The sequence below is a fragment of the Peromyscus leucopus genome, chromosome 3 (assembly GCF_004664715.2).
Source record: "Peromyscus leucopus breed LL Stock chromosome 3, UCI_PerLeu_2.1, whole genome shotgun sequence".
Taxonomy (NCBI): domain Eukaryota; kingdom Metazoa; phylum Chordata; class Mammalia; order Rodentia; family Cricetidae; genus Peromyscus; species Peromyscus leucopus.
In genome coordinates this window covers 107,366,919-107,391,901 of record NC_051065.1, presented here as the reverse complement: position 1 = coordinate 107,391,901, position 24,983 = coordinate 107,366,919, and the positions used below count along the sequence as shown (strand labels likewise).

General features: G+C 45.8%; 1 protein-coding gene, 1 long non-coding RNA gene and 1 pseudogene across 2 annotated transcripts; 2 read left to right on the top strand and 1 right to left on the bottom strand.

The window, feature by feature from the left end:
• Positions 1 to 1,632: 1,632 nt before the first annotated feature.
• Positions 1,633 to 7,612, bottom strand: LOC119087543. Its single transcript, XR_005091009.1, has 2 exons — positions 7,549 to 7,612; positions 1,633 to 1,755 (listed from the first exon to the last, which is right to left on the bottom strand). It is a non-coding gene; the product is annotated as an uncharacterized LOC119087543 (long non-coding RNA).
• Positions 7,613 to 8,290: 678 nt separating this feature from the next.
• On the top strand, positions 8,291 to 11,546 carry LOC114681911 (sperm motility kinase X-like). The gene is made up of 2 exons (XM_037203915.1): positions 8,291 to 8,327; positions 9,757 to 11,546. Exon 2 carries the CDS (start codon positions 9,777 to 9,779, stop codon positions 11,424 to 11,426), a length of 1,650 nt encoding a protein of 549 aa, XP_037059810.1. The 5' UTR covers positions 8,291 to 8,327; positions 9,757 to 9,776; the 3' UTR covers positions 11,427 to 11,546.
• Positions 11,547 to 19,003: 7,457 nt separating this feature from the next.
• Positions 19,004 to 20,361, top strand: LOC114682096 (annotated as a pseudogene).
• The last annotated feature ends 4,622 nt before the right edge of the window (positions 20,362 to 24,983 follow it).

Here is a 24,983-nt window from a genome sequence, read left to right as displayed (position 1 = left end):
ATTTTGGTTGGCTAGTGGCTAGCTCTGCCCTCTGACTCTAAGCAAGCTTTATTTGTCAGACATGATCAAAATATCACACAACAGTTCCTATACTTTGGTGTCAGGAAGTCATCAAGGGAGGGAGACTCGTGCAGGAAGGTGTGTTGTGCTATTATTTATGGCTGGTGTCCAGTGCCTGCTAACAGGTAGGAGAGAGTGAAGCCCTCAAGGCTTGTTCCAGTAAGTGTGGTTTGAAGGGGTTTTTCAGGAAATATAGTAGTAGTGTTACCAGGGAAGCAGAGGTCTCTTTTTGGACCTCTCATTAATAAAATATTTTAAAATGGAACTGGAAGGAATCCCCCAGACAATTTTATTAAAGCTTGAGAGAAAACAGCAGGAGGAGCAAGTGGAAAATCTTGACAGCTACCAGGAGGAGTAGAGGTACAGAAAAAGCCAGGCCTTTTAAGTCAGATGTGGGGTCAGAGAATCAGAAGGAGCCTAGAATGGTGGGGGAAGTATGCACAGTTTCTTGGCTGGTATCTGAAAAAGAGAAAAGGGAAAGCATGCCCAGTTCAGACCTGCAAGTTGAGTTCAGAGGCACCCCATCCCAGGCTCCTGAGTCATGTTGCAGAATAAAAGATTTTACTAGGGACACAGGGTTAGGAACAGAAATAGAGACAGTTTATTAAGAAAATGGAACTTTCCAGGATAATAGTGGGCTAGTAAACTGACGGGGAAGCCCGAAAAGTGTTGGTTCTCCAGAGGCATGGCCTTCTGTACATTTACAAAACCACCTTGCCCATTTGTTTTTCCTGGGCTTTGCTCAATCATGTTCTGTTCATTAGATGAAGCCTGGGTAAAGAGGGCCCTTCACTTCCTCTGCAAACTGGCTTCTTTCAGAGGTTAACCTTGATGTTTCAGCCTCCAGTCCCTAGTCACAAGGAGAGTGCCTTCTTACCATGCTGCCAGTCTACCGGCATACACAATATGTAGATGGACAAAACCACTGTGAGGCATGAAGGAATGGTCAGCCTCCCTAAGTCAGTGAGTCATAAGGTTAACTCTGGGACCCAGCAAGAAAACCACAAATAAAAACTGAGAGCTGCCCGGGACCAACTCTAGGACTGTACAACCCTTCACCTATCAAAGAAAACCAGTCCCATCTGAAAGCTTGAGAATGTTGTACCCTCCTGGAAGTTCCCTTCCCTTGAGTAATAAGGACCCTGACCCAGAAACAACCCTTTGAGCCACATGCTTGCTGCACTCCCACCAGTATTCTACTTTCTATTCTCTCTCCCTCTCTGTATATGAGAGGAGAGTTCAGAGGACAGCATCAGGTATCATCTTCCCTCAGGTGCCAACACTCTGGTTTTTGAAACAAACAAGGTCTCCTATTGGCCTGGTGGTTGCACATTAGAGCTAGCCTGGCTACCCAGCAAGCCCCAGAGAGCTGTCTCCACCTCCCTATCATGAGGTTATCAAGGTTTCCTTTTGTGGATTCTTTGTCTCTTTGATGAGAACATTTAACAATGAACTCAGAAGATAGCTTCAGGACCATTTTATTAGATTTTGAGAGAAAAACAACAGAGCAGGCAAGCTGAAAATCCCGGCAGCCACCAGGAGGCGGGAGACTGAGAACAGAGAAAGTCATGCTTTTTTTTTTTTTTATCAAGCATGGAAATCAGCAAGCTGCTGTAGGAAACAGGAGGGAACATCTAGAGAAAGGGGAAAAGCCCAGGACAACAGGAAACACATACTTAAGCTTTTGGCTGGTATCTGAAAAAGAGATATAAGAAGAAAGAATTATGCTTGCAGGCAGGCTTAGCAGTGAAGATCTGTGAACAACTACATGGGGGATATATAAGTACATTTTCTCATAAAAGGATAATTATTCCTCCCATCTGAGCATGTCTTCAGGTATATCTGTGTTCCTGGGGAGTGGCCCTGCCAGGGTGATTGACAGGTCCATTTGTGTAAATGGACGTTTCCTGTTCCAACTGCCTGGAGCCAAATAATCACACAGAGGCTTATATTACAAATGCTTGGCCAATAGCTCAGGATTATTGCTAACCAGCTCTTACATTTAAATTAACCCATTTATATTAATCTATTAAATTAATTTCTATGTATTGCTACATGACTTGTGGCTTTACCTGTCCTCTAGAATGTCTTGTTTCCTGGACTACTGGTTGGCATCTCTCATGACTCTGCCCTCCTTCTTCCCATCATTCTCAGTTTGGCTTTCCCACCTAACTTCCTGCCCAGCTACTGGCCTGTCAGCTTTTTATTAACCAATGAGAGTAATACATATTCATAGTGTAGAAAAGGATTGTTCCACAGCATTTCCCCCCTTTTGTCTAATTAAAAAGGAAGGTTTTAACCTTAATATAGTAAAACTATATAACAAAGTTGTTAAGTAAGAATTAAGATAACAATATCCAGCCCATATGCATTTGGCAAAATTAGAGAAAATACTTAATTATCTATCTTGGTGAGTCTAAAGTTTTGTATCTAATTTACTTTCTATTATAACTAAGGAAAACTATAATTATAACTATTATATTATATATAACAACTCCATTAAAGACCCCAGAAGAATGAAATGTTACCATTGACAGGGACATCAGGCTACCTGGACAGTCACCCAAATTTCCTCTGTAATGTTGGGGCATCCAACTCTGGACTACAGGCCTAGCATATCTGACAGACTTTCCTGTAAAGCAGGGAACTCTGAAGGACTATCCTAACTTGTCTTGGCAAAGTTCAGTGTCCTGCTGGTCCAGTTTGGACAGTAACTGTCAGCAGTTGAAGCAGGGAGAGTTTTTTTTGCCCACATGGCTAGCTTTTGCCATAAAGTAAACAAACTCCATATGAAGTTTCTTCAATGCCCATCATCTTCTCTGAAGTATATTGGTGCTGCCAGAAGCAGACATGTCTCACTGACATAAAAGGTCTGATATTAAGACATTTTAAATGCCATATTTCTGTAGGTCTTTGAAGTGTTTGAAGATTATCTATATAGATGAAATATTTCTCTGTATACCTAGAAAACCTAACTAACCTAACTATAAGTTTGATAGATATATGTGACTATTATAGATGACTAATTATTAACTTGTATTTTAACTATATATTGTATTTTTAAATGAGATGCTTAAGCACAATTTCCCAAACAAGAGTAGAAACATACATACAGCATAACAAAAATAACCTCAAATTTGTATCAATATACAAAAATCCATACCAATATAAAGTATTTGAAACTAGTAGTTGGCTTTTTTTGTTTAAAAATAGATTCAATAATCTACCCTTTTATCTTATTTCTATATCCCCCTTTTTATTTTTAGAATGAGATCCCTTTGTTCAGCTTTTTTTCCTGACCATTACCAATAACAACTTATAACAACCCCTCTAAATGATGACAAAAATTCATAATTTATTTTTGGGAATGTGGGCATAGTTCTCTAGATGATTGCTGATTGGGGACACTGGTATTCTTTGGGGACCCTAATAAAATTTAGGATTATGGTCAAGTCCTGACAGGAGGATTCTGTGAGGTTGGATCATCTTAGCTAGCAGCCTTGAAGCTGTTCTGGATGCAGAACTCAGAAGAAACTGCAACAGAGTCACTCTTAAATGTTGGATCATCTGGGACATCCATTCCCATTGTAGATTTTTCAGGGGTCTTTCTCAATCAAACCTTATTTTTCTTAACCCAGAATGAACCAGAGTCTCTCATTTCCTGTGGAAATAAAAGCAGAACCTCTTTCTCAAAGAAACATATCTTCTAACTTAAATTTTGAAGTCAAGATATTTTAAAATATATAGGTTGGTTTAATCTAGCAGCTTTCATAATCAAATGTCTCTTAGCACTTATCATTTGTTCATTAGTAGTAAAAAAATTTTGAAGACAACACAATAATATACAGCATCCAGACTCTGTGTATTTTCCATATTTATGTGTGGCTTATTATATTTTTTATTACTCTATTCCTTTTTTTTTTTAAGAATTTTACTATTTTTTTTTTTTTGTTTTGTTTTTCGAGACAGGGTTTCTCTGTGTAGTTTTGCGCCTTTCCTGGAGCTCACTTGGTAGCCCAGGCTGGCCTCGAACTCACAGCGATCCGCCTGGCTCTGCCTCCCGAGTGCTGGGATTAAAGGCGTGCGCCACCACCGCCCGGCTGAATTTTACTATTTTAAAACTATATTTTGCCGGGCAGTAGTGGTGCACACCTTTAATCCCAGCACTCGGGAGGCAGAGCCAGGTGGATCTCTGTGAGTTCAAGGCCAGCTTGATCTACAGAGCGAGATCTAGGACAGGCACCAAAACTACACCGAGAAACCCTGTCTTGAAAAAAAAAAAACATATTTTTTCCTCTCCCAAGCCTATGCACATTTTTTAAAAAATATATTGTGACCTGTTTATAGGCTCTTTTGTCTGAATCTGTTCTTACTGTGTATCTGTAACCTTTTCTGTCTGCATGAGCAAGAAAACCCACTGTGTAACTTAGATCGTGGTGAGCTGGCGCTGGCTCTTTCCCCTTGGTTCTCTGAGAGTTTAGTCTCATGGTGGAGGCATGCTGACCACCAGCTCTGGGAGCCATGTTTACCATCACAACTCTGGAAAGTTCCTAGGTCTATACCACCACTGAATAGCTGTGCCACCAGCTGCTCATAAACACCATATAAATGTTTGGTAGTAGGACCTCTTAAAAGAGCTGCCCATTTTTGCTGCTAGCACCGAGCCAGAAAGCCGTCTCTTAAAAGAGCTATTCCTCTGCTCACCGCCAGCAAACAGAGCTCACCAAAGATAAAGGCAGCTACCAAGAAGCTGTGCTCATCTCTGGTTTTGTGTGTCTAGAATTCTTTTTAAAGCTTTGTCAGGTTTTAGGTGGAAATTTTGGCCCCACGTTGAACACCATATGTAAACAGACATTTCCTGTCTTGACCACCCAGTCTCAAATAATCACACAAAGGCTTATATTAATTACAAATGCTTAGCCAATAGCTCAGGCTTATTACTAATTAGTTCTGACATTTAAATTAACCCATTTCTATGGGTTTTGTCACGCGGCTCATGGCTTTACCCAGCCTCTAGCATGTCTTGCTTCCTGAGCAGCTGGCTGACATCTCTTGTGACTCTGCCCTCCTTCTTCCCATCATTCTTAGTTTGGCTTTCTTGCCTAGGTACTGGCCTGTCAGTTTTTAATTAACCAGTGAGAGTAATACATATTCATAGTGTAGAAAAGGATTGTTCCACAGCACACTTGAATTAACTCTTAAGGGAGGGACAATAGTATGTAATGTTTTGTGAAACTTAGACTGTCTTGTCTCCTCTTGGCCAGGGGTAGAACTCAAAATGTATTCTTTTGCCCTGGACAAAGTAGCCTTCTCTTGATGGGCCTCAACAAAGCCCTTATACCTCCACTTCTATTTATTTATTATGTATACAGTGTTCTCTCTGCCTGTATCCCTACAGGCCAGAAGAGGGCACCAGATTTCATTACAGATGGTTGTGAGCCACCATGTGGTTACGGGGATTGAACTCAGGGCCTCTGGAAGAGCAGCTAGTGCTCTTAACCTCTGAGCCATCCCTTCAGCCCTACCTCCACTTTTATGCATGTCATTTTAAGGCCTAAGGAGGGGCAATTGTTTTTTTTGGGGGGTTTTTTAAAAAAGATTGATTGATTGATTGATTGATTGATTATGTATACAGTGAGTGTTCAGCCTGCAGGCCAGAAGAGGGCACCAGATCTCATTGTAGATGGTTGTGAACCACCATGTGGTTGCTGGAAGTTGAACTCAGGACCTCTGGAAGAACAGCCAGTGCCTCTGAGCCATCTCTCCAGCCAGGAGGGGCAATTGTGATGCTTCCCTTCTAGTATTACCAAGGAAACACAGGGTTGAGTCCAAAACAGAGGGTAAGGGTGGAGTCCCTCTTCAACGGCCTCTAAGCCTATCTAGATACCGTAATGTCCCAGCCTTGGGTTACAGTACTTACTACGTGAGTTCTGGTTCTCATGCTTGTGTGGCAAATGCGTCAGTGAATGAGCCACCTCTCCAGCCTTTACTTTCTTTTAATAAATCAACACTTTCACTGTTACTGTTGTGTCTTGCTCAATTCTTTAGAGTTACAAGGGACCTGAATTTCATGGGACAACCTTGAGTCCTACTCTGGCAGCATATCTGGTGAGCCAGCCAGGAGGCCAGACTTCTCTCTCTAGTCTCTCTTTTCCTCTTCCTTAACAAGCTCCCGTCTCACCAGGAAACCTACTCCTTCCTTCCTCTCCCCTTTTCTCTTGGAAATGAAGGGTAAGCCCCTCTGGGAGCCCTCGATATTCTTGGGTTACCACATCCAACGCATCCCTTTCTCTCTCATTCCTTCTCTGACTTCATGTTACCCATGGCCAATGGGCCAATGGCATAACTGACCCTCTCTCATCCTAGTGGGATCATGGCTGAACTTCTTCCTGGCCAAAATGTGCATGCTTCAACTGTACCTGCTCCAGGGCATGGCCTTGCCCTGAGAGTGTTACTCAGGGTTCTCTAGAGGAACAGCATGGTAGAATGGTTATATATTGCAAAGGACATGTGTTAGACTGGCTTGCATGGCAACTGATGGATACTCCCACAATGGTGATCCACATCCTGGAGAGTCTGGGAATTCGGTAGCTGCTTAGTCCTCAACACTGGGTGCCTGAGCAGTCCCAGCCTGGTCCTTAAGGCCTGGAGGAATCCTAGAGAGCCACTGGCAGTCAGTCCATGCTGGAAGGCCGTAGAAGCTGAGCTCTGTCAGAAGAGGATGGCAGAGGCAGCAGCAGAGGGGCAAAGGGCAGGCAAGAAGCAACAGATTTCCTTCAGGCATCTAGTGTCTGGGCCACCACCTGAAGGTGCCACATGCTTTGGGGGGTGGGTTCTCCCCACTCAGTTAACCATTTTGGGAAATACCCTCAGAGACTTTCCCAGAGGCAAGTCTCTTACTTGATTCCAGGTCCAGTCAAGTTGAACCAAGATAACCCAGACACTGAAGACAGTTCTGGAGCTCTGCTGCCCCCTGAGAATGCAAACCAGTGGTCAGCAACATGGCTCAGCATGCAAAAGTTCTTTTTTGTAGTTCAGTCCCAAGAACTTAGAGTGGGTAGAGAGAACCAATTCTTACCTCTACACCTGAGCCACGATGTACACACACACACACACACACACACACACACACACACACACACATACACACACGCATACACACTGATAATAAAATTATTTATTATAGCCGGGCGGTGGTGGCGCACGCCTTTAATCCCAGCACTTGGGAGGCAGAGGCAGGTGGATCTCTGTGAGTTCGAGGCCAGCCTGGGCTACCAAGTGAGTTCCAGGAAAGGCGCAAAGCTACATAGAGAAACCCTGTCTCGAAAAAACCAAAAAAAAAAAAATTATTTATTATATTATTATATAGTATAGAATATAACATTATAAAATATATACTATTATAAAAATAATCAAATAACAATCTAAAATAGCTGCAAGTTCAAGATAATGACTTAACTCTCTGCTTTGAGTAATGAATGTGCTCACCTGGAAGCAGCCCACTCCAAGGAAAGGAAACACAAAGTAACAGCAGCAATGCCAGGCTTCTCTTTTCACCATGTGTTGAACCCAGAGGAGAAATGAATGCATTTTAACAAAAGGCTTCTAAACCTGCTATAAAAGGACTTAAATTTCTAACAGATTGGTTAATTGGTTAATAGGTTAATATGTTCCAACCCAGCAGTGAGTGCAAACCTCCCTCACAAGTGCTTGTGGGTTTTCTCACTCCCCCACCCTCCCCATGCATCAGAGGCACCGTCCTCTCTGGAGGGGCTGGCATTCTGGCAGACACAGGTAGGTGGGAAAGTCTCTGTGATGGGTTGGATTTGAAATGTCTTCTGTGTTTGAACAGTTGACCCCATCAGGTGGTGCTTGGGGACATTATAGAACCCTGGAGAGCTGGAGTCTAGCTCAGAGAAGTGGATGGTCACTGGGGTGGGGGATGGAACATAGTATGACTAGCCACCTCAAGCAGCCACAGCTTCTTCCTTCAGTACTAGTGGCTCCTACCACCATGTCTCCACTGCTCCCTCAAAGGATGAGATCAAAGAATCCCTTCCTCCTCTAAGTTTCAGGGCTTTGCTCACAATGGTGAAGGAAAAGTGTGAAACCCACTGTGGGCTGTGCCCTCTGTGGGGTGTGCCTGACTGGGATTGGTCTGTTTCTTGCTCTGACATCACATGGAGCCATTGTGAGCAATGCAAGGTCCCTGTCCATAAGAAGCATGGGCTGCAGCTGGGTTTTACAGTTTGGACAGCTGTTGGCTGGTGGGTTGTGGTCTTGCATGTTGGTGATGTGTTGGATCTGACACTGGTGATCTGCTGGGCTTGTTGGTTTGGGCTTAGGCGTTTAGGGTTCAGTAGATAGGTAGGTATTGGAGGTTTTTGGTTGCTTTTTCACACTTGTTTCCTTTTGTGTCTGTTTGTGCATATACCCTAGCACACATGTGGAGGTAGAGGACAACTTTTAGAAGTCAGTTTTCTCCTCTCACTGTGGGTTCCAGGTATGGAACTCAGGTCAGGCTTGGCAGTGGCGGGCACCTTTACTGTCTGAGCCCCCTGGCCGGCCCTGTGTAGGTTTTAGATCAAGATCTCACATAACACATGAGCTCTAGTTCTACCCATTTTCCTGAAAATGGCAGTCATTCTTTATGGCTAGGTGTGTCATTCTTGTCCTTCAATCCACTGCCTCCCTGTCTCCTCTATGTCTGTCCATCTGTCTGTCTCTGTCTCTGTCTCTGTCTCTGTTTCTCTCTCTCTCTCTCTCTCTCTCTCTCTCTCTCTCTCTCTGAACAATTTATGTTGCAACATCCTTATCCTTGAGTTCCTTGGTGAACTCATCTTGGTCATGAAGTATGGCCTTCTTAATGTGTCATTGAACTTGGTGTAGAGTATTAAGTATTCTTATAAAGGATTTTCCCATCTACATTTGTCCTGGATATAATTTCCCCTTTGCTTGTGTCTCTAACCAGCTTTGATGTCAGGATTATCCTGGCTGTGTAGGGTGAGCTCTTTCCATTTCTACTTTAGGGAATGGTTAGATGTTGGTATGGTCCTTCTGTAAAAGGTCTTCAGAGCCTCAGTGAATCCATCTGGGCCTGGATTTTTTTCTTTGCTGGGAGGTTATTTAATCACTACTTTGATCTTGTTGCTTGTACTCAATATGGTGTTTTCCTCTTCTTGGTTTGATGTTGATGGGCCATGTGTGTCTAGAAGCTTAGCCTTTTCTTCCAGATTTTTCCAGTTCGCTGGAACATGGGTTTTCAAAATATTCCTTCATGCTCTGGATGTCAGTGGTATTGGCTATAATACTGTAGCCTTTCTTGTCTCTTATTCACATTCTCTGGGAGCTGGGCTCAGGCTTTCAGCTCAGCTCTGCTCTCAGTTAACTCTTGATCTCTACAAGCTTTCATATTCTTTCATATCCAATTTCCTTCATTTCTGCTCTGTTTTTTTTTTTCAGTCCACTGCTTTAGTGCTTGGTTTGTTTTAGTTTTCTGTGGCCTTGAGGAGCATCATTAAATTGTCTATTTGAGATGTGTTTATTTTAGGACAACTTGTTTGCTGGACACACAGCAGGTACAGCAGGCTGGGCAGTAAGTAGCAAGAGCATGGCCCATTCTGCCTTTCTAATATGGGAATTAGAGTCACATTTCCCTCTGAGAACTGATTTCCATTATTTTAATTTTTAACCTAGCACAGTTAACTGGCACGATAATGGTGGTGTTGGACCTCAAAGTCACAGCCTCCGATGAGGCGTCCCTCAGAAATAATTACAAGATCTTGAACACCATCTGCCAAAGCAGCTTTGGTGAAGTGAAGCTGGCCTGCCACCTCCTCACCCAGACCCAGGTGGCGTTGAAAATCCTGCCAAGGAACTCCTCTATTGTCACATCAGAAATTGATATCATGAAATCCCTCAGTCATCCCAATATCATCCAGCTTTATCAGATCATCAACACCACTGTCAACACCTACCTTGTAATGGAGCATTCGAGCGGGGGAAGGCTGCTGGACCGGATCCAGGAGGATGGACATCTGCAGGAGGAGGAGGCCCGTCGAATTTTCCAGCAGATTGGGAGCGCTGTGCATTACTGTCATTCAAAAGGTGTCGTGCATGGAGACCTGAGGCCAGAAAATATACTGGTGGATGGCGAGGGCAACGTCAAACTCAGTGACTTTGGGTTGGGCGTTCAGGTGAGCCCTGGGCAGAAGCTGCATTCTTTCTTCTGCAGCCTCCCATTTTGTGCCCCAGAACTCCTTCAGGGAAAAGACTACGATGGACCCGCAGCTGATATGTGGAGCCTGGGAGTCCTCCTCTACTTTATGACCATGGGGTGCCTCCCTTTTCAAGCACCTACCAATCCCGGGATAAAGCAGAAGATCCTGTGTGCGAAATACTACAGCCCATCTTATCTTTCTGCAAATGTCCTAAATGTAATTGGTCAGTTACTCACCCTGGACCCTAGCAAGAGGGCTACTATAGACTGCATCATGCACCACCCATGGCTCACGCAAGGTGAGGTTCCTTCTCTTGAGTTTTCCTTGGAGGAGTTCCCCAGTCTCCCGAACCCCATTATCATAACCATTATGGCTGATTTGGGGTATGACCCTTACGAGGTCCTGGAATCTTTAAAAGCACAAACCTTCAATGAAACAATGGCTACGTATCTGATATTACAACACAAGAGCCCCTGGGAGAATAGCCAGGAGAACCAAGTGAAGCCTGGGCAGCCAGGTGTTACACCTTGTGTGACCCCAGCAGATCTTTCCACCTTCCCTCTTCCCCTGAACCAGACAGCCAGCAAGCCTGCCCTTCACACCTTCCCCTGTAAATGTCAGCTTCCCCATGATGAGAAACATTTAAGGATGGAGGGAGGCAAGAGGGCCATCATGTCTGCTGCTCCCCAGTGCTGCCTTCTGAAGAGGACCATCTCTCATTTCAGGGCAGCCTGCCATCATGATGCTGTCGCTGCCCTTTGTACCCACTCCACGAGTAGCTACGGTGCTGAGCCAGGGAGCCATGTGGGCCCTCAGGACACACTTCCAAAAAACAACTCACTTCCCAGGAAGGAACTGTGGACCCTGACCACCACGGGTGCCCGAACAACAGACAGCAGCTCATCCTCTGGGGAGCTATCGCCAAAACCAGTGTCCTTGTCCAGTGACCAGCCTAACAGTGGGATGGTAGCCTGCACCCACACACACTGCTCAGGCTGGAAGAGAGAGATGAGGAGAGTGGTGAGCTGTGTAGCAAAACTGTGCTGCTGCGTGACAGTCCAGAGGAAAGTTCAGGTCTCCAGAAACCAAGAGGTGCCAATCAGAGTGCAATGGCAAGACCCCCAAAGCCAGGAGGTGAGGCGCTGAGATGTATTTGTGCATTGACCTCATCTGCACTGTGCTTTTCAACTGACATCATTGTGCACCTGCGTGGGGCGTGTGGTTTAATGTGTCTGTCATCTCAAGAGGACAAATCCACAGAACTTATTTATGTAGACCTGGGAGTATATGTGGACAGCAGAGGGTAGAAACCAGGGCCGGGGCGGGAGGAGACATGCTGGTAGATGAGACAGAGGTCAAGACCCAAGGCATCAGCTCAGGCAGCTATCACATGGTGAGGAGTAAGTTCTGTGGGTCTCAAAGGCACTAAGGGGTCCTCTCTCATGTTTGTCTGCTTTTAAGTGGCGAGGGGGCAGCCCTCCCGTCTCGAGGATGGTGAACCATGGGGTGAGTTCAGCCTGGCAAGGACTGAGGCCACCACAGCAGTGAGCCAGGCTGGAAGTGTAGGCTGCTGTGTGCTCATGTGCACAACCCTGGGCACAACCCACCTGTCTTTGGGCAGGTGTGGACACTGAGGCAGGTCTTTGAAGGTAAGTCCCAGTTAGTCATGGGAAATATGGCCCCACTCTGGCCTTTCACAGCACTCAGTGTGGGACACCGAGCTAAAAGGATGCCCAGAGCTTCCTGGGGCCAAGGTGGGGCCCCTCCTGGTAGAAGGTCAGACAGCCTTTCCCTGTCCTGCCCTGCTTGTCTGTCCTTCTCTTCACGTTTCTCTGCTGGGGAAGTGGTCTTCAGCAAAGGATGAGACAGCTGTCACCTCCAGATAATTACAGGTCAGGTTAGCCCATGTGTATCAAGGTTGAGGTCACAAGAATGAGAATGCATCCAGCAGCAGCCCTGTGGGATACCTCTGTAGACCAGACATTGCTGTCCTGTCCACAAAAACAGAGTGCGGTGCATGTGTGTGACTCCTGGGAACCAATGGAACACAAAGCTTGGGAAAGCCTCATCTGGGCACTGGAGTGCTGTGTTCCTTCTCCCAATGCTGCCCCCTGACCATCTAGCTTCCTGCTTCTATGTTTTTGATCTATTTGGATCCACTTTGATCCATCCACCAACATGACCACATTGGAAGCCCAGCTTCCATGGCTGGTACCAACAGCTGCAGCATCTCACAGTGACCAATCGACAGGTGTTTGGGGCCAATGCCCTACTTATGGTGGCTGTTCTAGCTCAGCATGGCTGTGGGGGACTGCTGCCAGATCTTTTTACAACGGGAAGCTGAGGGACAAGAGCCTATCCAAGGCTCTGCTGAGATCTTAGGCCTGGCCTCAAGCTATCTCCAAAATTCAGGTCACCTCCATGGGGACAGGCTGACCTTAGACACTGGTCACCTGAGGCAGTAGAAAAAGCTGAGTGTTGGGGGTGGGGCAGAGGTTGTGGACAAGCAGGAGTAGAGTGAAGACCCCGGAAGATCAGAGCCTGGAGGAGTTCGGGGTACGGCCAGCTGGTGCAGAGAAGGGAGTGTTGCTGGTGGAGGCCCAGCTGTGCCTGGGAATCTGGTCTGGGTACAGAGCAGCAGCCTGTGGAGGGAGGAGGAGGAGAGATGGATGGGCTCATCCTGGTGTGGAGTCTCCCAGCCTCCTCCAGTTCCTCCCTGAGCCACCTCCGGCCACTCTGCCTCCATCTGTGTCTTTGTATCCCACAGCCTGCTCCCTTCAGACCTGAGTGGTGTCCTCTCTTCCCACCCTGTGTGCTTGTCATTGCTCGGGGGTCACAGGTAGATTCTTGTCCTTGATGTGATTGTCACACCAACAGTTCTAGTTGTAGAATATCTACGAAGGTTCTGAAAAAGTAAAGTTGCAACAAAAACCAAGCGTGGCCTCAGTGAGGCTGTGGTGTTATTTGCTCTCAGGATCCTGGGAAAAGTCCAGAGGAACGTAGGTTCTGGAGAGAGGGTGCCGGTTGGAGAATAGTATCTGACGTTGGTGACATAACACCCAGGTGATCTGCTCTGACATTCCTTTCTTCGGCCCCCCTTCTGTCCCATTTTCGGAGCCTCCTTCTGCTCTGGGCCCAATGTCTTTCCACAAGGTGTAGCGGTCATGGATGTATTACAACACAGCCAGGTGAGGCTGGAGGGGGCTGGGGGACGAGGAGGGCTTCTTCGAGCAGGTGGTTATCTCTGATGAGCGGGATCTCTAGGGTCCGTTTTACCTTCCAGGGCCTGTGCTGAGCATACATGATGAACACAGACTGGGAACACCCACCTCCCCAGCAAAGTGGAGGGGAGCCCACCCAGGCTAAGGCATAGGAAATGAGGCACGCAGGGATGATATGAGTGGTCCTAGTGAGCGCCTGCATTGCCTCTCAATGGCTATGTGAGCGGCCATAGCTTGTGTTCGATTCCTCAGTCTTGTCTATCTTCTGCTCCTCCTCCCCAGTCTCTGTATCTGTAACTGTTACACTCACCCTCCCCTACACTTGTGTGTGAGGAGAGGGGCGGGGTGGTATGTGTAACGGGATTGATGCCAGGGCCTGGTCTATGGGAGGCATAACTCTACCCCTGTGTGGTGATATTATGTTCCCCAAAATATTGTGCACCCTAATAAACTTATCTGGGGTCAGAGAACAGAACAGCCACTAGACATAGAGGCTAGAAAATGGTGGCACTCACACCTTTAATCCTATCACAGACAGGCATTTAATCCCAAGAAGTGAGCCTTTAATCCCAAGAAGTGAGGGCAGAAAGCAGAAAGGTATTTAAGGCGTGAGGACAAGGAACTAGGCTGGTTAAGCTTTCAGGCTTTGAGCAGCACAGTTCAGCTTAAATCCATTTGGATGAGGACTAAGAGGCTTCCAGTCTGAGGAAGCAGGATCAGCTGAGGAACTGGCAAGGTGAGGTGTCTGTGGCTTGTTCTGGTTCTCTGATCTTCCAGCATTGACCCTGATACCAGGCTTCAGGTTTGATTTTATTAATAAGACCATTTAAGATTCCTGCTACACCCCTGGGCTGCATCCCTAGCCCTTGAGTGTTATATTTTTGAATCAGAGTCTCACTCTAGCCCAGGCTGCACTTGAACTCAAGACCTTTCTGTCTACCTGATCCCAGGGCCTCCTGATGGCCTGCATCACTGCATCACTGTGAGGATTGAGAGATGCCAAGAATTTTAGAAACTCACACACCTGTGTCTGGTATAATCTGTAGCTGGAGTTTTTCTCTCCGGGTTCGGCCAAGCCCTGTGGCAGTCTCGTAGCCCACTTATAAAGTAAACACACAGACGCTTATATTATTTAAACTGCTTGGCCATTAGCTCAGGCCTACCATTGTCTATCTCTTACTCTTATATTCAGGCCATTTCTGTTCATCTATATGTTGCCACATGTTCCGTGGCTTTACTACCTGCTGCCTTTACATGACGCTCCCTGGACGGCAGCCTGGCGGGGCCCCCCCCCCCCAGCCTCTGTTTGTCCCGCCTATCCTATACTTCCTGCCTGGCTACTGGCCAATTGGTGTTTTATTTATCAATCAATCATAGTAACATATATTCACAACATACAGGACATCCTTAGCTACAATAATTTGTATTTTCCAGGGGTGTCCACATTTTGACATTGTTATAGACTTCATATACATATGTATTGGATTACATTCATAGCTCCTGGGATGCCTGTGGGCCCTGGGTCACTCGCCAGATACACCTGTTAAGGATGATATTTCTAATGGTTATTGGTAAGTGGCAGAACTATTAAAGGTAGGTCTACTTGCTGGAAGTAAGTCAATAGGGTGTGACTTGTGTGGGTATGTTTTGATCCTGGTCCCTTCCCTTTTCTGCTCTCTGCTTCCTGACCACCTTAAGAGCCACTCTGCTCACCGTACCTGCCACCACGATGTTCTGCTTCATCACAGAGAGCTAGAGGCCTTGGACAGAAACCTGAATCACGAACCCTGGTGTGACTGTGGGGACATTGCAAAGAGGGATTGTGGATGTACATTCAGAGACAGTGAGGCACCCATGTGCTCCCCATGAAATGAGAGGGATCCAGCAGAGATAGGGCGCCTGAGTCTGACAGGGTGTGAGCTGTCCTTGCTCAACAGTCATGGGCCCAAAGTCACATCTCTGTGCCAGTAAATGAAAGGGTGGCTGGAGCCCATCAGGCCACAGGGACTCAGGGCACATGTGACTCCTTACAGCTGACCACAGCTTGGGACAGACTGGAAGCCACATCATTCTCCAGGCCATGAGTGTGGACAAGCACTCATGCAGAATCTCATCGAAACAGTGGCTTCGTGTTCCAGGACCTTCCCGACCCTTGCGGCTGCTTCCTGAGATGAACAGGAACATGTGATATACAACAGACAGAGCACAGAGAGGTGTGGACTGCCCACCCAGGGTGAACTCAAGTTGGTCTGGTATCCCAGGGGCCTGCACCCCCGACAGGCAGGACAGCTCCTTCCTTCCTGCCTGACAGTAGAAACAGCTGCTGCAGGGCACAGTTGTGGCGATCAGGGAACTCTTATCTGCACTCACACAGTGACTGAAGCTTTCCATTTTAGTACACTCCCACAGGCATCGCAGAAGTCTCACAGCACCTGTAGTAAAGGTGCCCTGAGCACTGTGAGAAAAGGGACGAGCTGACGATGAATCTGCGGATAGCCTCGGGATTAGAAACGAGCAGCGAGGACGAGACCTGCCAACGAATACGAGTCCCACCACGTGCTACTGTTAAGGAAACCGAAGACCGGGAACCAAGCCTCCTGAACCGGAAGGAAGATGAGCACGGGGAACCTGTTTCTGAAGCCTTGTGAGGGATGCTCCTGCCATGGCAGAAACGTGCCTGCGAGCTTTCCTATTATATGATGTGAGGTGCTTGGAAGTTACTTTTCACATACATTCATTTGTAGGCCGTTTCCCTTCTCCAGATCTTGAGTAGACTTAGGTGAAGCATTCCAGGGGGCAAAGCGGCGGAAAGGATCGGAGAGGAAGGGGGGCGGGTCCGAAGGCGTTGCTCAGGGACCACGGCCAGGCATGGACTCCGCATGATGACGTCACGTTCCGCGCCTCCTGTTGACGTCACGCGGCGCCGTCGCTCTTGCCTGACCCACGGCTCTCTCCACTGCGCATGCGCCACCCTTGCCATAAAGGGTACTTCTACCTAGGCACCCTGGAGAGAGGTTCGCGCCTGGCTCAAGGGTCTCTGGTTCCAGGAGTTGGTGCTACGGGGCTTCTTGCAGAGCCTGAGGGCAGAGACTGAGGGTCGGTGGGTCGTTACAGGTTGGGCGCCCTGGGAGGGCGCGTTTGGAGCGCGGTGGAGCAGGACACTACAGAACCTTGCTAGCTGAACATGACAGGATTAATGTCAAGAATATACGGAGACTTATAAAGTGAATAACTAGAAGTCAAGTGATGGGCTACAGATATGAGAATACAGTTTTCAAGAGGTGGGATTCAAATGTCCAGTAAACACGGGAAAAAATTGTTGACCAGTAATTATTTAGAGAGATGGGAATTAAGTTGAGAATTTGTCTCAGCCCAGGCAGAATAAGCATGTTAAGTGGTCTTGGCCTGTGTTCAAGAAAGAACCCGAGGATGTGGAAGATGACAGGGGCTTCTTAAGATAGCAATGACACAGTCTACTGGGTTTTCTCATCTGTGAAGCAAAGAACCACGTAGTAAATGCCTGGGAAACACTGGAGGAGATTTTTACCACCACTTGCATCGTCGGCCCCACGGGTTCCCAGCCATGGCTGGGGTCTGTATCCGTTTCTGGGCCCTTCCTTTTAGTGCCTAAGCTTTTGTGTGCATTAAAGATTACCAGGCCTTATAGAAAGTGCTGCCAACTACTATTTCCTCTTGTGTCAAGTGTGTTGTAAAACTTCTACAATTGCTAGTGAATTTAAGTGGAAGGATAATGTACTAGTGAAGAATTCTAGCCACCCCCAGCATTGAGTAGTCTCACTGAATGGACTCATAGACACATTATTTCAGTGTTATTTGTGTGTGTGTGTGTGTGTGTGTGTGTGTGTGTGTGTGTATTACTGAAGATATGCATTCTGCTGTATCAGCCAATGTGGATGAGTGTGTGAACTCGAATAGATGGATTGGTTTTACATTTATGATATATCTTTGAGTTTGTTTTAGAGCTAATGTCTCATGTTCCCCTCCTCCACCCTCAGTTTACTCATCTATTTCCCCTTCCTAGGGCAATCCATGTGTCCCTCTTAGGGTCCTCCTTGTTACCTAGTTTATCTAGGGCTATGGATTGTAGCATGGTTAACCTTTGCTTTACATCTACTATCCACTTACATGTTTGTCTTTCTGGGTCTGGGTTACCTCACTCAGGATGATTTTTTTTTCTAGTCCATCATTTGCCTGCAATTTTCATGTTGTTATTATTTTTTTACTGTTAAGTAATACTCCATTGTGTAAATGTAGCACATTTTCTTCATCCACTCTTCATTTGAGGAGCACCTGGGTTGTTTCCAGGTTCTGGCTATTACGAATAATGCTGCTATGAACATAGCTGAGCAAGTGGTCGAGTTAGGGGAGGGGGAGAAAGGGAGAGTGGGAGAGTATTGAAAGAGATATCTTGATAGACGGGGGCATTATGGTGTTAGAGAGAAACCTGGTGCCAGGGAAAATCCCAGGAATCCACAAGGACCCCAGCTAAGACTCCTAGCCAATAGTGGAAAGGGTGCCTGAACCAGCCTTCTGTAATCAGAATGGTGACTACCCTAATTGTCATCATAGAACCCTCATCCAGTAACTGATGGAAGCAAATGCAGAGATCCACAGCCACGCACTGGGCTGAGCTCTGGGAATCCTGTTGAAGAGAGGGAGGAAGGATTGTAGGATCCAGGAGGGTCAAGATTATGATGGAGAAACCCTCAGAGACAACTGACCCGAGCTTATGGGAGCTCACTGACCCTAGACCGACAGATAGGGAGCCTGCATGGGACCGACCTAGGCCCCCTGCATGTGGGTGACAGTTGTGTAGCTTGGTCTGTTTGTGGGGTCCCTAGCAGTGGGACCAGGATCTGTCCCTGGTGCATGAACTGGCTTTTTGGAACCTATTCCCTATGGTGGGATACCTTGCTCAGCCTTGATGCAGGGGGAGAAGCTTAGTCCTCCCTCAACTTAACAAAGCCATGCTTTGTTGACTCCCATGGGAGGACTTATCCTTTCTGAGGAGTGGATGAGGGGGCTAGAAAGGATGTGGGGAGGAGAGAACAGGAGGAGAGGAGGGAGGTTGGTATGTAAGATAAATTTTAAAAATTTAATAAGAGAAAAAAGAGCTAATGCCATTCGCTTGTAACTTTGATAGTAAACTTTGGATAATAATTTTTCCTGAATAAACACCGGCATATACTTTGTGGTTGAGTGTCCACCATGGGAGCAGGTATTCATCATGAACTCCATTCCCTTCTCAAGCATTTAATATTGTTAAAAATTCCTCAAGATCTTTAAGATACTTATATCAACAACTGTCCTATTTTATTTCTAAAGATAAAAGAGGAAATCAATGTATTTAATTACTGTGAAATTAAGATATAACTTCCCTAATAATATGTATATGAACACATAGTATTTCAAATTAGTAATAATAAGGATAATGAGTACTGTTCATTTTAGATAGTTATCTTATTAAAGAACAAACAGAAAGCTAAAACTAGTATTTCTCATGACACAAATGAGCTAATTATGTAGGTCTCAAAATTAAAAGAAATACCCTAAGAAGAAAGTTTCCTCATTGGACCACACAGAAACCATCTTCTGGGTGGAGGAATGCATGGGGTAGGGGGCAGCTGCTAGGGCTGGCAGCTTCTCTTGAAAACCTCACTGCAGGACCGATCGAGCGCACCGACCATGGCCTCCAAGTGTCCCAAGTGCGACAAGACCATGTACTTCGCCGAGAAGGTTAGTTCCCTGGGCAAGGACTGGCACAAGTTCTGTCTCAAGTATGAGCACTGCAACAAGACCCTGACCCCTGGGGGCCATGCTGAGCATGATGGGAAACCTTTCTGCCACAAGCCCTGCTATGCCACGCTGTTTGGACCCAAGGGCGTGAATATAGGTGGTGCTGGTTCCTACATCTGTGAGAAGCCTCTGACTGAGGGCCCTCAGGTCACTGGCCCCATCGAGGTTCCTGTGGTGCGAACTGAAGCGCGGAAGACCAGCGGACCCCCCCAAAGGTCCCAGCAAACTCTCTAGTGTCACCACATTCACTGGGGAACCCAACATGTGTCCTCACTGCAACAAGAGGGTGTACTTTGCTGAGAGGGTGACCTCTCTAGGCAAGGATTGGCACCGGCCTTGTCTGCTCTGTGAGCGCCGCTCCAAGACGCTGACCCCCGGAGGGCGTGCTGACCCCCGGAGGGCGTGCTGACCCCCGGATTGCGTGTTGAGCATGATGGACAGCCCTACTGCCACAATCCGTGCTATGGAATTCTCTCTGGACCCAAGGGAGTGAATACCGGTGCTGTGGGCAGCTATATCTACGGCAAGGACCCTGAAGGCACAGTTCAGCCTTAGATCTACAGATGCTGCCCTCCAGGTCCTCTACTCGACCCTGAGGGGAAGTGACCTGCTGCTTAGTCCTGCCTCAGCGCGTCTTGCCTGCAAACCCCAGGGCCTAAGTGGTGGAGGAGGAAGCCTCCTGGGTAGTCTCCAGAACAGCCCAGAATTGCAGCCCTATTTCTCTGTGTGTCACCTCGGCATGCCCTGTGTTACTCATTGCCCTCTTTGTGTCTGTGTGCCTCCATAGCCTCATGTGTCCTGTGTCCCCATGTCCCTGATAGCTCTCCGAGGTGGCTGTCCTATGATATCCCTGTTGCCCACACCTGCCCACCAGTATTATTTATGCTCTGCTTGCCGGGGATGGCCATGAGCTCCCAGCATTCCCAGGGTGGCAGCCCCCCTGGAAGAAGCCCTCTGCTGGTTCCCACACTACGTCCTACCTACCCCTCACGTGGTTCACAGCTACGGAGACTTTTGCTGTCAATAAATGGTTTGGTTTGAGGGGGAAAAAAGAAAAGAAAACCTCACTGCAGATCTATCCCTTTCATAGCCCACCAAGGACTGCCACTCCTGAAGGAACAGAAACACCTACACAACCATGCGCAGCACTCAAGTCCTGGGTGCAGTGTGGCTGTCCATCAGTGAATGATGGACAACCAACACATGGCCTGTACACACAGGCCCTGACTCCCTGTGGCGCACATGCATTCTCTAAGATTGGTCCCAAGTTATAATCAACTGGGATCTATTTTACGGTGAGTGATGCCTCTGCCGTCCTGTCAGAGTCCTAGTACTTCCTGTGAGTTCCCAGGAGGTTTCAGAGCCAAAGTTACATTTTAAGGTTTAATTACCTAAGAGATCCATGAAAACAAAAATGCCTCTGATCTGCAAGCCCCTTGCTCAAGGACAGATAGTTCCTGAAATGCTGGAGGCTATTGTTTATGGGAGATAACAAGCTACATGTTTTTCATTCCCCTAAATAAGTTTGTCTGACACATCTGCACCAGATGTGCTTGGTCACATATGGGCAGAAGAGTCACAGGCTGGAGGTATGTCAGGATGTATGCTTTCCCCTGACTGGACTTGATGGGAAATGCAATGAATTATGGGTTTTCCTTCTTAAGCTGCTACAAATTGTGATTCTGGGCCATTTCCCAGGAACCTGGGTATGAACCTGGCCAGAGCCCATCCACCTGGCTAGTATTTAATTAAAGCTTTCTTCAAATTTGGCTTTAAACTGTGGTAGTGGTCTTATTCTAGATTGGTGAGATTAACATAGACTCAAGGGTCCTCTCCCTACATGTGACAGGAGCCCTCCTTTATTCTCACACACAGCATTTGGTTTCTAGATGATATTGGTTGTGTTTCCCATAATTTCCAAGTTGTGAGTTGTGCAACTTCTAAGCTGCAAGTCAGAGTTAAATGTGAGTTTAAAAGAAGTCAAATTAGCCAGGCATGGTGGGGCACACCTTTAATCCCAGCACTCGGGAGGAAGAAGCAGGCAGATCACTGTGCCAGTGTGGTCTATAAAGCAAGTTCCAGAACAGCCATAGCTGTTACAAGAGAAACCCTGTCTTGAAAAACAAAACAAAAAGTCAAATTAAAATCGGAAAAAAAAGGGGCTGAGCATGTAGCTCAGTAATGAAGTGTTTTTCTAGCATGAGCGTAGTGAGGCCCTGGATTCTATCCCTGAAAATAAGGGACAAAGAAGAAAGTGGAGAGGATGAAATGAAATCAACTTACTTACTTGGTCTGCAGCAAAAACAAGATCCACACATGTAGGAGATACATGACACTGGGTGTGTGTCCTGGAAAGAAGAAAAAATCTGTTGTCAGTAATTTAAATTTCACCTGAGGAAATTAGAAAACAGTGAATTCATTGAAAGAAACAGGGGGAAATCATTTAAAAGCCAAAAATAGAATACCAACAGGAGAAAAAGAAATCAATGGGTATCAATTCTAGTTTCTAAAAGGACTCAAATGTTATTTACCTAACCAGAAATGAAAGAGGGATTACCACTGTTGATAGCATGAATGTTCTAAGAATATGAAAAGGAGCACAGAGAAGCTTTCTAAGAGTGCTAAAGGCTTAGATGAAGCTGATTAATTCCTTCAGAGACAAAAACTCCCAAAGGAGAAATAGAGACTATAATGGAATCCTATCACTGAAAAAATTGAATGAATAAATAATGTAAAATAAAACAAAAATTGTCACCAGATAGTTTCTCTGGTGAATTCTACCAAACATTTAAAGAAGTAGTACTGTTGGTTTGTTACAAACTTTTCCAGAAAATAGAAGTAGAGAGAAACCCGATTGATTTTGAGGAAGAATCACCCTGACAATTACAAGAAAGGAACACTATAGAACACAATGGATGCAGAGGGCTTCAGTAAATATTAGCAAGGTGGATCAGCAGTTTGTCAATGGAGTCCACACCTTGTCAAATGTGTGTCTCACCCCAGATGTTTGAGCTGACTGGAAGGTGAAGATCACTGAGTAGAGTCCATCGCAACAACTCAAGGAAAAGGCATACGACTGTATCAACTAATGCAGAAAAAGCACTTGACAAAATCCACGACCCATTTATGATGAAAATAACTTAGCCTGATAAAGAACAGTCAGGAAACTACGGATAGCTGATGCCATGGTTAACAGTGGGGCATCAGGTGTCTTCTCTGAAGGTCATGAATGTGGTAAGTTGTCCCTCTTACACACCTTATTTAGCGCCAAGCTAGAATCTTGTCTAGTGCAATAACTAACTTCCTGTCTTTCCTCCTTCCTTCATTTCTTTCTTTGTTGTGGAGATTAGAGGACAACTTGTAAGAATCAGTTTTACCATTTCTTGGGATCAAACCCAGGACAAAACTCAGGCTTTACCTGCTGGGCCATCTCAATGGTCCTGTAATAACATTAAATAGGAGAAACACTAAAAGGAAATGAAAAGAATGCAAGTGGGAAAAGAAGAGATGAAACTTTCTGTTTGCAAGTATCTTTTTCATGAAGAGATCCCCAGATGATTAATAAACCTCCTACCAGTTAGAGCCAATTAAAACTGTAGCATCAAGGCCAACAGAGAAAAGCCAGATGCTTCTCTACACTTCAGCTGAACACTGGAACTGGAAGTGCAAACTGAAAAATCATCTATATCAGCACAAAGACACACTTAGGTCCAGCTCCAAGAAACACATGCACAGTGTCAGTCTGAAGACACATGCAACAACTGATGGGAAGAAATGGAAAGAAGTTCACGTTCACATGGTATCACTTCTCCAACATGGTTATTCCAAAGTTCACATGGAAATGCAAGAGATCTGCTGCAGTCAGTCTCAATTCAGAGGAGAGGTTCAGGTGGGATCATCCCGGGCTCCAGTCCTACTGTAATCCACAGTAACCACTGAAACCATATATTGGAGAGAGAACAGGGTGGTGCATGAGTCCTAAATGGTCTTATAATAAAAACCCAGAGCCAGATATCAGGGTGAAAGATCAGAGACGCAGAGCAAGCCACAGCTACCACCTCTTACCTTACCAACTCCTCAGCCTGACAGAGCCTCTGCAAGAGAGCAAATTCCTGTCTCCTCCTGCCTTATATTCCTTTCTCTGTCCAGCCATATCACTTCCTGTCTCAGCCTTCCTAGTGCTGGGATTAAAGATGTGTGATCCAAAGTGCTGGAATTAACGGTGTGTGCCACCACTACCTGGCACTGTTTCTTTTTTAGACTGGATTAATCTCATGTAGCTCAGCATGGCCTTGAATTTATGAAGAACCAGATGGATCTCTGTCTCTGCCTCCTGAGTGCTAGGATTAAAGGTGTGTGATACCACTGCCTGACCTCTGTGGCCAACTCTGTGGCTGGCTCTGTCCTCTGATCTTCAGGAAAGCTTTATTTCTTAGATTACAAATATATCACCACAACAGGAAGTCAGTGGGTCAGGACAGGGAGACCAAAAAATGACCTAGACAAGTCCAATAGTGCTGTGGAATAACCTATTTTGTATACTGTAAATATGATTTACTCTCATTGGTTAATTAAAGAACTGACTGGACAATGGCTAGGAGGATTTTCAGGACAGAGAAAACACTGGGAAGAAGAAGAGTGTAATCTCAGGAGTCTCCAGCTAGATGCAGAATAAGCAGCATGGGAAGTACATAGGTGAGGTAAATGAGCCTTGGAGCAGCACATAGATTAACAGAAATGGGTTAATTTAAGTTATAAAAGCTAGCTAAAAACAAGCCTAAGCTATCAGTAGAGCATTTATAATTAATAATAAGTCTCTGTGTGGTTATTGGGGAGCCAGTGGTCCAGATGAAAAACTCAGCCTACAAATGGCATTCCAATGTGGGGCAACACAGAGATCCACATGAAACATGAGAAAGCTTTAAAAAGGGTTCTAAAAACACAAAAACAGAGTCAAACACAGCTGCCTAGTAACTGCCTTCTCTCAGGTAGGCTTGGTGCTAGCAACAAACAGCGGTGTGGCTCTCTTGAGAGGCCCTGCTACTGAACACTTATATGGGGTTTATGAACAGTAGGTGGCATGCTACCTGGTTGCAGCATGGACCCCCAAACTTCCCAGAGTTGGGGTGGTCAATACGATTCCCAATACCTCCACCATGAGGCTAAGCTCTCAGAACCAAAGGGGAAGGAGCCAGCAACCAGCATGTCATGGGCTAAGGTGCACAGTGGTTTAAGTTTTGCTCATACAGACAAAAAAAAAGATTACAGATACGCAGTAAAGACAGATCTGAACAAAAGAAACCTCCAAACTGGTTACAGTGTGTTTAATACAGTCATAGAATAAAAAATAGTTTAAAAATAATAAAGTAAAGTCTTTAGATAAGGAAATGGAAAATCTGTGTAAATGAACAGGAACTATAGATGCAAGCATAACCAACAGAATGCAAGAGATGAAAGAGAGAATCTCTGGCATTGAAGATATGATAGAGGAAATAGATTCATCAGTCAAATAAAACATTAAAGTCAACAAAGTCATAACACAAAACTTCCAGGAAATCTGGGACACCATGAAAAGACCAAACCTAATAATAATGGGATAGAAGAAGGAGAAGAATCCCAGCTCAAAGGCATAGAAAATATATTCAACAAAATCATAGAAGAAAAC

What these genes read in the sequence shown, in the direction of transcription:
- LOC114681911 (XM_037203915.1), top strand. Translation starts at nt 9,777, where the DNA reads ATGGTGGTGTTGGACCTCAAAGTCACAGCCTCCGATGAGGCGTCCCTC.